This window comes from Tiliqua scincoides, chromosome 1 (assembly GCF_035046505.1).
Source record: "Tiliqua scincoides isolate rTilSci1 chromosome 1, rTilSci1.hap2, whole genome shotgun sequence".
In the NCBI taxonomy this organism is placed as follows: Eukaryota; Metazoa; Chordata; class Lepidosauria; order Squamata; family Scincidae; genus Tiliqua; species Tiliqua scincoides.
Genome location: NC_089821.1, coordinates 314,117,852 through 314,131,571, shown reverse-complemented (window position 1 = coordinate 314,131,571; position 13,720 = coordinate 314,117,852). Strand labels below are relative to the sequence as shown.

Here is a 13,720-nt window from a genome sequence, read left to right as displayed (position 1 = left end):
TTCTTGCACCAGATTACTCTGGCCAGTTTCCAGTTCCTGGATCAAACAGAGAATTCTTGCAGCCACGATTATCATAGTGGACAAGGCACAGACCAGGAGACCATGGAAATGTCCGCTGCCATGTCCCGCCTCCTTGTCCCATGACAGTGCTTTGATGCCCTCCTTGCTTGTTAGTTGAAGATGGTGGTGTTGGGGAAGAGGGCCACTGCTCATGGGAGGGGTAAAAATAGGCACCAGCCAATGAACTCAAGCCCAAGGACTGTTTGGGTACCACCTCACAGCACAATCTGGTAAGAAACTATGCTGGGATGGCCAGTGGAGAGGCCACTACCACCACAAGCGCCAATGCACCTGTGTGGAACTTGTCCATAAGGTATGGGTGCAAATTACCCAGGGGTCTGAAAAAGTGGTCACAACCATCTTTAGGTTGGCATCAGATGCCAACTGCAGGACACTTACAATGCTGTACAAATAAGACTAAAACAGAGCCAGTCCACCAATTAATGTAATTTAAGACCCGATACGGTCCAGTAGTGTTTATTGACCAGCTCAAGTAGAGGGAGACAGCAGCAACGGTGCCACGCAGTCAGTGCCCACTCAGCTTCTTCAGAACAGGACTGCTGGGCACAGCATTGGTGAAGACACTTCCCACTACCACGTGTGTCCCCCAAAGGTGATGGCGGATAACTTTACAGCAGCCGAGGTCTTCCACAGAGAACCCTAAATGGCGGTAGCGCTCGTCTGTTTCAAAAAGGGTGCTGTTGGTGTAGGGGCCAAAGAACTGGAAAGGAAACAACCGAGCACCACTGAGAGCTTGCTGTGAGGATCCTTGCTGAAGTCTAAGCTCACAGATCACAGTGGGACCCCTGTACGTTTTTCTGTCATTCCTGCTGCTTTTGTATAGATTTTAACGCCTGCAGGAATTTTCTCCCTGGGGAGGTGCCTGGAGGCTGCAGCTCCATCCCTTGACATGCAACTCTTCTGAGCGATGCCACCTGCCAGCTGTCCTAGTCCAAGAAACAAGCCTTCTGCCAGCCCCTGCTGCAACCATCTTGCAGCAATGCAAACACACTCAACACCCTCTAAACCCACAAATGGGAGAAAAGCAGCTGCACATGTCCACTGCCTCCGGGCAAAGAAGCACTGCCTCAAGTGCTGCTCCTCAGGAGCAGAGGAACTCCCTCCTTTTCTGCCCAGCACCATGACTTTCCTAGTGGCTGTTTGCTGGAGTTTCCTCTGTGTCTTTTCAGACTGAGCCCCTTTGAGACAGGGAGCTTCTGTTCCCTTTGTGAACTTTTGGGTTGAAAAGCAGCCTATAAGTATTCTTAATAATAATGTCAGTTGTCCCCTACTTCTTTGCAAGAAGTAGCAGGGCTGGCGGGCCTCCTGCTGTCGCCACACAGGCTGGTGAGGCCCCCTGCCTGACCCTCTGGCTGGCCTCCTGGATGCTAAGGGGGGGGAGATAAGAGGCTGGAGGGGGAAGTGGGGGAGGCAGAAGAGGGAGAAAAGGAGAAAGAAGGTGGAAAGAAGCTGAACCCAGGAGCCAGCCCAGTCACAGCCTAGCTCTATGCAAGGCAGAGCTGGACTGGGAAGGATGGGGTGCCCCCTCTGGTGGTGGAATCCAAAATTACTCTGGCTGAGCAGAGGAGGGGCAACCCATGTCGTGACGTATGCCCCCCTCCCTCCTACAGAGAATGTTCTTTCATAGACTGTTCAAGTTGGACGGGGTCTTGAAAGCTCAGTGCAGCCACGATAGCATCCCTGACAGGTTGCAGTCCAGCCTCTGCCCGACAACCTCCACCAAAGGACAGCCCATAGCTGCACGAGACAGGTTGTCCCAGTGCCAGACAATTCTTGCAGCTTCCTCCAAACCTAGGTCTACTTCCCTGTAGTTTCAAGCAGGTGGCTCCAGTCCAGCCTCAACAGCCACAGAGGGCAAGGCTCCTCTTTCTTCTTTGGACATAGCCATCCTTCAGACATAGCCATCCTATCTCCAACATCTCCAGGCAATAAACACCAACTGTTCTCCATAGGACGTCTTGGTTTCCAGGCCCCTCACCACCTTAGCTGCCCTCCTATGAACCTGCTACGGCTTATAAGAACATAAGAACAGCCCCACTGGATCAGGCCATAGGCCCAGCTAGTCCAGCTTCCTGTATCTCACAGCGGCCCACCAAATGCCCCAGGGAGCACACCAGATAACAAGAGACCTGCAAGGCCTCCTGGGAATTGTAGTTAAGAACATAAGAACAGCCCCACTGGATCAGGCCATAGGCCCAGCTAGTCCAGCTTCCTGTATCTCACAGCAGCCCACCAAATGCCCCAGGGAGCACACCAGACAACAAGAGACCTGCATCCTGGTGCCCTCCCTTGCATCTGACATAGCCCATTTCTAAAATCAGGAGGTTGCATACACATCATGGCTTGTAACCCATAATGGAATTTTCTCCAGAAACTTGTCCAATCCCTTTTTAAAGGTATCCAGGCCAGATCTACGTCCTCCTACAAATGTGATGCCCAAAACTGGACATAGGATCCCAAGTGACTTTCATATGACTAGGCTTTGAAAAGCCCATTTAAATCTGGGACGTATTCTTTGGTTCTCTAAACTACCCCCTCCCCTTCCCCAGTGCCAGCAAACCAGCAGCTGCAGCATTTCAGCCAACAGTCTGTTTTAAGCAGCCACAAAGAGGTCCATGAAAGAATTCTCAGAAGATGATCTGCTGCCTCCCACAGCTGACACTCTCCCAGCCCGCTTGGAAAGACCCATCTGCTTTCAGCATTGCATCCACCATTGGCTAAATGGCCCCTTCAGCAGCAATGACGGTGGGTTTGGTGATCTCGGTTTGTTCTTCAAGTAGTTCTTCTTCAACCCCACAGAAGAAGTGGGTTCCAAGAACCATGTTAGGTGACCCTCTCGCCATGTTAGGCAACCAGCAGGATCCTCCTTGTTCCACTGCCAGTCTGAACCCACCTCCCCATGCTGAGCAGTCATCTCATTTTGGACAAAAATACTCACTGGCAGTCCTGAAGTTGGGTCAATGAAGTCAGCCCAATAGCCCTCAGCACCCAAAGCGTTGCAAATTTCCTTGGCACCACTGATGAACTAAGGGGAGAAATAGAAACCATGAACACCAGATTATGCAATGCTAAAGACACAAGTGTATCTTTCTCTGCACCAAATAATGCAAACCTAACATAGCTCTGGCTGAAAAAACTGAATGAGGCACAATAAGAATTAACATTAAATAATCTATGTTAAGATACAGCAATGAGACTGAGAGGATATTACTTTGGCTCATCAGCAAAAGATTTGAAGTGCTGTACAAACAAGATAAAGCACTTGCTTGCTTGTGTGAGTGGACTGTAGCACTGCGCCTCTTAGCCCCCCTTTTCAGCAAAACAAACACTCAACACCTTCTCTAGTCTACCCACCGTGACCCCACTTCAGACGGCCCAAAGAGAGAGCTCGACTTCCAGTCTCAAGCTTCCTCTGCAGCGTGTCCCATGCGTTTCAGTCCTCAATGTTTTGATGCGCAATGAAAAAGGGTTATTTTTCATAAGGGTTATTTTTCATAAAGCGATGTTTTGATAGGAACTGATGCAGAACCCATTTTGGGTTTTTGAGGGTTTAAAGCGTTTTTGAGGAGTGGGATGGACACATATCAAAACTTAACAGCCAACTACTTTTAGTTTGGTTGTTAGTGTGACATCGTTACTGGAATAAATCAATAGCTTTTCTGTACCTAATCAAAGTTACATGGTAGAGCCTGTTTTGTTTTTATACTGATTGCATTAATTATGTTTTACTGAGGCTGTAAGCTGCCCTGGCTCCTTTTCAGAAAGGGAAATAAGGGGATATAACTCTTTTAAAATACATAGATATTTGATTGCAACTTTTTCCTTGTATATTTGCTAAGCTAGGCTTGGTTCAGTGATTCCAAAACTGTGGGTTGGGACTCATCAGTGGGTTCTGACTCAATTTCTGATGGGTAACAACATTGACAGGGCGAATTAGGCTGTGTCATCAGGGATTAACCAAGTTACTGTGGGGGAGGGGGAGCACTGCTGCTCAATCACCATTATAGCCACACGCCTTGGCATTCATAAATTAGGCAGCAGCCCTTACAGCCCTGATCTGCTGGTTGCAATCTGATGAATGCAGGCCTCAATGAACTCTCAAGGAAGCCCCCCTCCCCTCCAAGCTGACAAGGAAAATGTATTGAGCCATATGGAAAGCAAAACTGAGCCGTATGTGCACATTTACTAGTGCGTAGGCCATTGGCTCACAACAGGAGAGGAAACTGAACGCTTTCCACATGCTCTGCCTTCGATGCATCCTCGGCATCACCTGGCAGGACAAAGTTCCAAACAACACAGTCCTGGAACGAGCTGGAATCCCTGAAACAGAGACACCTGTGTTGGCTCGGTCATGTCGTGAGAATGGATGATGGCCGGATCCCAAAGGATCTCCTCTATGGAGAACTCGTGCAAGGAAAGCGCCCTACAGGTAGACCACAGCTGCCATACAAGGACATCTGCAAGAGGGATCTGAAAGCCTTAGGAGTGGACCTCAACAAGTGGGAAACCCTGGCCTCTGAGCGGCCCGCTTGGAGGCAGGCTGTGCAACATGGCCTATCCCAGTTTGAAGAGACACTTGGCCAACAGTCTGAGGCAAAGAAGCAAAGAAGGAAGGCCCATAGCCAGGGAGACAGACCAGGGACAGACTGCACTTGCTCCCGGTGTGGAAGGGATTGTCACTCCCGGATTGGCCTTTTCAGCCACACTAGACGCTGTGCCAGAACCACCATTCAGAGCGCGATACCATAGTCTTTCGAGACTGAAGGCTGCCAACTAGGCCATTGGCATACCCAGCGGGGTCAGGGAGGCAAATGCCCTGGGGTGCCACATCTGTGGGTGTGGCGGTGCCTTCCTTGTCCCCTTCTGGAAGCCTTTGTAAGACTGGAGGATGTGCGTGGCCTCCCCAGCCCCTGGACACGAGGGCATTCTGTAGTCCTGGTTTGGGTGGTACATGCCAGGATCGCCAGCAGAGTAGGCAGATGTGCCTCAGCTAGTATCAAAGGCCAGGTGCTCAAAGGTCAGATGCTCAAGAAATGCTCCAGAAGGTGCCCCCCCATCACAGTAAAAGGATAAAAACAGAAGTTCAAGCAGCTAAACGTTTAGTGTTTCAAGTGAAACACTTTTTTTAGGCTCATAAAGCAAGACGGGTAGGAACTTCCCTGCTGCCTGTTAGCTGCCTTCCAGCATGCAGGTTGGTTGCCTGCGTGTTCAGTTCTTCAGTTCAGCAAGAACATTTAAACAAGAAACACTTGTGCTTCAAGTGCTACAAAAAAAAGTATTGCAATGGGCATGTGTGCGGGGGGAATCCTCTGGATCAGGGGTGTCCAAAGTTTTTGGCAGGAGGGCCACATCATCTCTCTGACACTGTCAGGGGCTGGGTAAAAAGAATTAATTTACATTTAAAATTTGAATAAATTTACATAAATGAATATATTAAAGATGAACTTACATGAATGAATGAAGGTCTTGCAATAGCTCAAGGCCTATAAAAGGCCTGGCACAAAGCAAGACCAGCCTTTCCTTCACTGCCACTGCTGCAACACAGATGTGAAACAGCAAGCAGTGGAGGGAGCACTCATCCCACAGCTCACGCGAGAGGTCAAGCAGTCACCCTCACACTGAAAGCAGTTGCGTCTGACCAGTGCGGGCTCCAACAAATCTCCAGAGGGCCAGAGGCTCATTGGAGACTGGAGGCTCTCTGAGGGCCGCATTGGGAGTCCGCAAGGGCCACAAGTGGCCCCAGGGCCGGGGTTTGGGCACCCCTGCTCTGGATAATTGAATCCACAGATATGGGGGCCTGCATGTACCTTGTCGATCTAGGACATGGGAGCTAACTGGCCCAGAGTGTACTGTTACCATTGGCTAGAACAGCGGCCAGTCATACTGGGACAAAGAGCTCTAAAGGAAGCAATGATATATGAGATATTACTGTATAGCAGTGGTTCCCAACCTTTAGATCAGGGACCACTAAGGCAAAATTTGGAGACAGCAAGGACCACATGAGACCCCCCCCCCGCCCCATACACAAAAAATACAACTAAATCCATAATGCATAACGTAATGAAGAAGAGACATGTGAAGGAAGCACCAGCTCAGACAGACCTCTCAGAATGGCTGCTGCATGTGGGCTCAGGAAGAAAAGCCCTTCTGGCGTGCACTGTGAGGTCTTAAGGGGAAAAAAACCTCTCTTCACTTCCTGTTCTGACTGCTGTCATGCTCTAGCTGTGGACTTCTTTGGTTGGGGCTAGGAGAGCGTGAGCCAGCCTACAGGCAGGTATAGCCAAGGAAGGCAGCAGCCAAAAAACAACTGCCCCTCTCCCATCTGTGATTAGTCTGTGGAACACCTTGCCCCAGGATGTGATGATGGTGTCTGGACTCGATGCCTTCAAAAGGGGATCGGAAAAATTTCTGGAGGAAAAGCCCATCACTGTTAATCATAGTGTGATTAACAGCCCAACCCTGTGTGTGTCTCCTTAGAAGTAAGTCCCATTACTCCCACGTAAGAGTGCATAGGATTGCAGTCTGAGGAGATGGAGGAACTAGGGTGGGGGAGGCTCCCCTGTGGACAAAGCTGCTGCTACTGCTCTCGTGAGGAGGAAAAGGCAGGAGTCACACCTGCTGCATCTCACTATGGTGGTGCCTCTTCTGCGACTCCTGAGAGGCACAAAAAACCTGGTAGCCTGGATCCCTGGCTCCACCCCCGGAGTTAGAAGAACACATCCAGAGGGCCCAATCCCACCAACTGGGGGTACCAGGGCTGGGGCTCGAGCAGACTGTTCCTCCCCTCTCCTGCTGTCACACCACCTCCAACTCCCTTCCTCTGCGGGGAACCACGTCCAGAGCCTGGAGTGCTCCCCCCCCACCCCTCTCCTAAGGCAAAAGGGAGCTTCCTGAGCTGGCTGGAGTCCCAACCTGACTCATGGGAAACCTTCAGGCTCACCTGAAGGCTCAGGTGGAGGAATGCAGGTGGTGACGCCTCTGCTCCTGAGGCAGCTGCAGCCAACCTGAGGTGTGTGCGGTCAAACATGCGCCCGCCCTCCTTACAATGTGCCTGTGTGCCCCAATCCTCCCTGGGCTCTGTGGCTTCCCCTTCAAGGCTGTCTGGGCACTCACACGCATCTAACAAATGTGATTCAAACTCGAGCGTACCAGAGAATACCGTTTTTCCCCTCTCCTGCTGCCACACTGCCTCCTACTCCCTTCCTCCATGTTCCCTGGCCAGCTGGAGTCCTGACTCCCAGGGAAACCACATCCAGAGCCCGGAGGCCACCCCTGCCAGCGATGCCTTTGGGAGCCCGCTCCTCCTAGTCCTCCTGATTGCACTCATTCCTCCTCCTCAGGCCCCCCCCCCACAAAAGGGGCTTCCCGGGCTGGAGTCCTGATCTGACTCCTGAGAAACCAGGCTGCCAGGGCTCAGCTGAAGGCTTGGAGTCGAGGAATGGAAGCAGCAGGGCACCTCTCCTCTGAATGCAGCTGAGCCACAAGGCCGCACAAATGTGCACACCTTACAGTGAGCCTGCACTTCACTTTTTTGCTTGTCTGGGCGCTCACACACAAGGAGGGAGGGAGTTGGCGTTGGGCAGGCAGGAGAAATGCTGTGCTCTGATTGGCTGCTGGCACTACATAGGCTTTTTTCCTTCCTGGAAGGCACCAGGAAGTGTTTCTTTTTTCCTATCTTTTCACCAGAGATGTCGCGGACCACAGGCTGGGAACCTCAGCTGCACAGCAACACTTATTCCTGAAACATTGTTGGATACAGTTCAGGCCAGCATTTCTTTGCAGATTTCTTATGATTTTAGTGAGCTGTCTCTGATGAATTAACTATGTTATTCTTAGTATTCCAAGTGTCGTTTTTTTTCAAATCTGAGTCAAGTTTTAATCCTGGCTAACTTAACTATACTTGGATTACTGTAGCTTTTCTTGTGTGTTTTTTTTAATTACTAGGTATATTCACTTAATTAAAAGAGAGTGCATGCATTTAATTTGTGGAAGACTGTCTGCCCTTCTGAGACCAGGGCATGTTTCAAATGTGGGGCTAAACGTTTGGCACTCACATCGCTGCATTCTCTCTAAGGGAGATGGTCTGCTGATGGGATGGGCAGTCTAGAAGAGTCCACATTTTCTGGAACCAGTGAATGTCAGTGCAATACATCTACACACCAATGGAAAGTACAGTCTGTTCTGTCACCCTAGACCAGGGGTTCCAAAACTCACAAGCGATATGACACCCTCTCCAGCTGGCACTAGTAGTGGAATCTACATAGTCGATCTCACAGATGATAAGGGAAGATCTTGAGCCCCAAATCATGGCATTTTCTATGACCCTTGGATAAGTTGGGGGTTAAACTTAGGGGGTTTCTAACTATAATTTTGTCCGATTTTACCCGAGGCCAGATCTTGAAAAATAACCTCCTGGTAATTGTTTATCTAAGAACTGTACAGTCTCTAATGAAAGTGAGCAACAATCCAATTTACTTAGAAGTAGACCCCATTGCTTTCCATGGGTGTTATTCTTAAGTAATGGGGCACTGAATTGAGCCTGACACTTCGTTTCAGATGGAAAGGAGGATTTCATCCTGGGGTTTTAAGAACCAGACCTTTGCCAAGCATCTGCAAAATGGAACAAGGCTGCAGAAGGGGCAGGTGCGATCCTGCCAGAACAGGTTCAAGGCTTGCTTGATTTAAATGGAAGTGCTGAGCTCTGGCTGGATTTTTTCTCAGGCGCGAACAAGCTAGCTTGGCTGCAGCTTGCAATGAGGCCTGGAGACTAACAGCCGTCTAATTATCTCTGCATTGTTTCTTACTTCTCCTGGTGCCATGACTTGTCTGACTCCTGAGTGACCTCACAGATAAGGTGAGGAGATGATTTACACTTGATTTATTGGCAGAAATTTCCTGCCTTATAGGGGAGTATCTACGGTACGTGATGATGACACGAGGTGATGATGTCACTGGCACTTACTTCTGGGTACTGCAACCTCAGATGACCCTAAAATTGGCGCAAGACAGGTAAAGGTGGTGGACTCCCCAAAACTGCAAAAACACACACAGTCTGCAGCGCAGAATCTGCTGCTGAGCAGCTCAGCCAGTGCAGGTTCTGCAACCCCCCTGGGGTCCTGTCGTAACACCCAAGGGTGTCCTAAACTGATGAGACTTACCATTTCTATCAGGATCTCCCGCTCCTTTTCTACCTCTTGACTCCATGCAGTCATATCATTTATGGTTTTCTGTGTCACTGTCAGCACAGTTAGATCATTGGAAGTAACATCTGGAAACAGCAATTCAAAATCTGCAAAGACAGCAATGAAACAGATCAGATCTCTTTTGCAATTATTCGGTTCCTCCCCCGCCCCCCACGGGCAAAGAGGGAAGCCTAAAAAAGACACCCTGTGTTTGGCCCACAGCTGGCAGGAAGTACATACAAGGCAAGCATCTTCCCGCCACCTCAAAGAATTTAATGCTAAGGTTCTCTCACCACCCAGCAACAATTCTCAAGCAGTCTTCCAATACCACTCAGATTCATAAGAGTCTGCTAAGATTATGACACGGTAAAAGCGGGGGAGGGAGGAGCCTGTACCTTTCCGCAGCAGTTCTGGGCAGGCTTGAATGCTACATTCCACTTTGGCAGCTTCAAAGTATGTGTTGGCATGACTAACTTCTTGCTGCTTGCAAGGAACACCAGAACTCTGAAGAAACAGAAGGTGGTGAGCTTTCATCCTGCACAGGGCACAGCCACAAGACTCACAAAGCGCCTGGCCTGGAGTTTTGTGCCAGCTCCTGCAACCTGCTGAAAATTCAGTAAAGTGGCGCAGCCTCCAACTCCTCGGCAGCGCAAGGACAGCATTTTCTCTGACAAGTGGCAGGAAACCCCTCAGGAGCCCCCCAGACCCAGGAATGAGTTCAGGGGTGCCAATGTCAAGACTCCTGGGGGGTGAGGGTGTATTGCAGTGATTCTCAAACTCTCTAGGAGTCCTTGCAGGAGCAGGAGGGAAGGCAGTGAGGCGAGCCCCAGGATCGCATCGCTAAAAGGGCTGCAGGGACTGGCGTTTACTTACCAGTTCCTGCAGCAGCCTCCAAGGGGTGCAGGGGACCCAGCGCAACCGTCTGCAGCTCCCCCCGAGGCTTAGAAAGCAAAAGCGGAGCGATTGCACCCCACCTCCGCTAAACTGAAGCGGAGCATGATCGCTGCACTTCCATTTTGTAAGCTTTGCGACCTTCTGCAGGGCTCCCCACAACCCCAGGAGGCTGCTGCAGGGACTGGTAAGTAAACGCCAGTCCCTGCAGCCCCCTCAGCAACGTGATCCTGGGGCTGCATCGCTGCCTCCCCCTGCCCCCACCCCTTAAGGGGAAAATGGCCAGGGCCCTCAGGCTGGGGGCTTGCAATGCCCCAGTTTGAAAAGCCCTGGTGTATGGAATCTCATTTTTTTTTTTAAACTATAGAGGGATTCCTGCCTGGGACAGAACAAGGCTATGTTATTTTGTACTGGTTTCCAACCAGTATTCCTGGGAATCTGGGCTCCTCTGCCATGAGGAGGAGAGGCAGCAGGCCCACCAGGACACTCTTCCCATCATCCTGCAGTGGCAGAACAGGGCGTTCCTTCCACTTTCTCTAAGGCAGCCTCTCAATCCCTGCAGAACCTAGGTCAACTGCTGGAAGTTTTGCATTGGGCAAGAAAATAACATCACAGAGCGATGCCGGGGGGGGGGAGTGTCGCCCCCTGGCCCATTTACAGGTTGCACATACAGGTTAGCTGCGTTAAATCGATGGTTCGAACGTTTTGTACTTCCAAGATGTACGCTGCCCCTTGCAATTTGGGATGGAATTTGGACTAGGGTTCTTTTGGACTAAGGCTAATCTCAGACACAGTGTTGGCAGAGGGAGCCATAAGCCTGACGCTCCTGGGAGCCAGAGGACACAGAAGCTGGTGACCTTCAAGCTTCCACGTGTTTGTTTATACTTTCTTAAAAATGCCTACCCTGCCTTTCCCTTGCTAAACTAAAGCCCAAGAGTGCTTACAAATCTTCAGAAAGACAACCTTCAAACATATCATATAAAAATAATTGGGGCCAGCAGATTCAATCTAACAAGAAACTAGATAGTGAAAGGCGAAGCAGGCAAGTAGCACACCAAACACAGGTGCAGGAAACACAACCTGAAACCATCAGTCAAACGCTCAGCAAAAGAAAAGCCTTCCAGTCACCACTGAAATAGAGAAGGGATCCTCCGCAGTCCCGGAAGGGCGTTCCGTAGCCGCAGGGCCACTGCAGAGAAGGCTGCCCGGGCGCTGGGCCAAGGGGACCTTGCAGAAGAGCCCCTCAGCTCCGGACAACCCAGACCCAGCCTGGAGGCTTCAAGGTCCGCACCAGCACTCGGAACAGAGCCCGGCGTCAGGGCGGCCAGCAGAGCAGCGCAGCGCAGCGCAGCCACCGAAGAGACCGCCGACCTCCAGGAGCCCGAGGGGCCACAACTGCGCGCCGGCTGCAGCCCCAGAGCATCTTCCGGGGCAGCAGCCCAGTCGCGCTGCCGCTCAGGCCCGGCCCACCGCGGCCCGGGCCCAGCAGCAGTGCAGCCAGCCCGCCGCAGCCCCCCAGGCGGAGCCGCGGGTCCAGGAGCACTCCAGCCGCGCGCTCCCTGCAAGGGGAGCCCGGCCTCCGCCCGGGACTGCCGGGCCGGGAGGCCTCCGCCGGTCTGGACCCGAAGCGGCTCCGTCCAGACCCGTCAGCTCCGGCGGCCTCTCCGGGGCGGGTCCAGGGCAGCCCGCGTAGGCGAAAGTCCCGGTGGCGGCGCCCAGGAAGGCTCCGGCGCGGGGCCGCAGGTCCTGGGAGGCCGCGCGCTGAGCCCCGGGGCCTCCCTGCGGGCATTGACGGAGCCAGGCCTGCGCCCCGCGCCGCGTGCGGAGGCCGCGGGGCGCCTCTGCCGCCCTGCAGCGCCCCGGCCTCGGGGGCCGGCCTGGAGCGCCAGCCCCGCTCCACCCGGGAGACCGGCCCGCGCAGGGAGGGCGCCGCCGCGGGCGCGCGGGGAGGCGGCCTCGCTCCAGCCCCGGGCCCGCCCCGCCGCCCCCTCCGGGCGCTTACCTGCAGCCGCGGGCGCCGGGCCGGGGTCTCCGCGAGCTCCGCCAGGAGGCCGGGCAGCGTCGAGCGCCCGCGGCGCGGGAGCAGGTCGGGCAGCGGGGGGCCGAGGAGGCCCGGCGGCTGGTCCGGCCGGGCGGCGCCGCCCCCCGCGGGAGGGAGAGGCTCGCGGCGGGCGCGCGGCCGCAGAGCCGCCCCGGGGCCGGGCAGGCAGAAGCGTCTCGCCAGCGGGGTCCGGCCGCGCAGCACCTGCGGAGGGGGGCGAGAGGGAGCGCGCTGAGCCGGGGCGCGTGGGCAGGCGCAGGCCCGGCCCCCCGCCGTGGTCCCCGCGCCGCGCCGCTCCGCTCACCCCCGCCATGGCCGCAGCCGCCACTCGCCCCGCCCCGCCCCGGCGCCAGGCGGAGCCCGCCCCCTGGGGCCCGAGGCCAGCAGCGGCAGCACCTGGAGGGGGAGGGCTGGGCCGCGGAGCCCGGTCTGGTCTGGGGCTGACACCGCCGCAGCCTGGCCAGCCAGGCGTGCTGGGGAGGGAGAGGGGCCCGCTGCCGGCGGAGGAGTGCGGAGGGCTCCGGAAGCGGCTGCAGAGCAGCTTCTGGCCGCGCAGGACTCCCTTCCAGTGGAGCCGAAATGCGCCGGTGCTCGTTCTCCGCACGGTTTTCTGTACTGATCGGATTTTAGAGAGGCCGAGGAGTGCCTGGTTTCCTTCGACTGCAAGCTGCCGGTGCCGGGCTGCCCGGGCTCCGAGACTGCCAGCTCCTTGCCCCAGGAGGCGGTAGTGATGGCGCCTAATGGCCTCCATGTCTTTTAGAGGGGTGCTGGACTGCCTGGCAGACTCTCTCCTGCCGTGCCCTGGGCCGTCAGGGTCTGGGGGGCTTTGTGGTGTTGCACAGGTTCGGTGGGCAGATGGGCCTTCTCGTGACCGGCTCTCCGGAGCCCATCTGGGTCTCCCTGTGTGTCTGAAGCCCAGCCCAGGTGCCATCATTGTGGGGACTGGAAGTGCCCAACAGGCTGCAAAGAGTTAGTGCAGAGCCTGCCCTCCCCAGTGCCCTGCTGCTGCACCAGCAGTCACAGGTGGGGCCAGTCCTGCTGGGGGGCGGGGCGGAGAGAGGGGGGTCTCTTGGCTCCCTCCCTCCCTCCGGGCAGCTCCTCTCCCAGGAGGAGGAGACTCACCCAGCTGGAGGGAAGTCAGGAAGGGGAAAGGGGTCTGGGTGGGGAGGCGGGAGCAGCACCCTGGAGGTGGGGGGCAAAGGACTGGAGCGTCTCTGCTGAACCGAGGGGCTGGACATTGGTAGGTGGGGCATTCCTCTGCCCCCCGTTACGTCACAAGCGCTGCCCACCTGAAGGGGGTGCTGAAGAGCCTGGGCAGGTGGAGCGCAGGCGGCGGGGCTGGAGCTGTGCAGCAGTGACGTCATGCAGGGCAGTCCCGTGACACCACAGCAAAGCTAAGGGGCGGCCCAGAGCAGCCCATCAGCGGGTGTGTCTGCTCAGAGTGTCTGTGCACCAGAGTGTCTTGCGGGCTAGGGGAGAGCATGGCTCACTGCCGGCGCCACCCGGCGAGGCTGCGGGTGTTCCC

General features: G+C 54.5%; 1 protein-coding gene across 1 annotated transcript; it reads right to left on the bottom strand.

Annotated features, from left to right (window-relative positions):
• Positions 1-504: 504 nt before the first annotated feature.
• MMADHC (metabolism of cobalamin associated D) lies at positions 505-12,532 on the bottom strand. Its single transcript, XM_066630540.1, has 6 exons — positions 12,500-12,532; positions 12,157-12,399; positions 9,659-9,767; positions 9,240-9,370; positions 3,020-3,106; positions 505-781 (listed from the first exon to the last, which is right to left on the bottom strand). The coding sequence occupies exons 1-6, from the start codon at positions 12,506-12,508 to the stop codon at positions 587-589; spliced, it is 774 nt and encodes a 257-aa protein (XP_066486637.1). The 5' UTR covers positions 12,509-12,532; the 3' UTR covers positions 505-586.
• Positions 12,533-13,720: the final 1,188 nt, after the last annotated feature.

Excerpts from the sequence above, each read along its gene's own strand:
- MMADHC (XM_066630540.1), bottom strand. Across the intron at positions 9,768-12,156 it reads CCCGGCGCCCGCGGCTGCAG|AGTTCTGGTGTTCCTTGCAA; the intron begins GTAAGCGCCCGG and ends CTGTTTCTTCAG. Across the intron at positions 782-3,019 it reads ACCCAACTTCAGGACTGCCA|TTCTTTGGCCCCTACACCAA; the intron begins GTGAGTATTTTT and ends TTTCCTTTCCAG.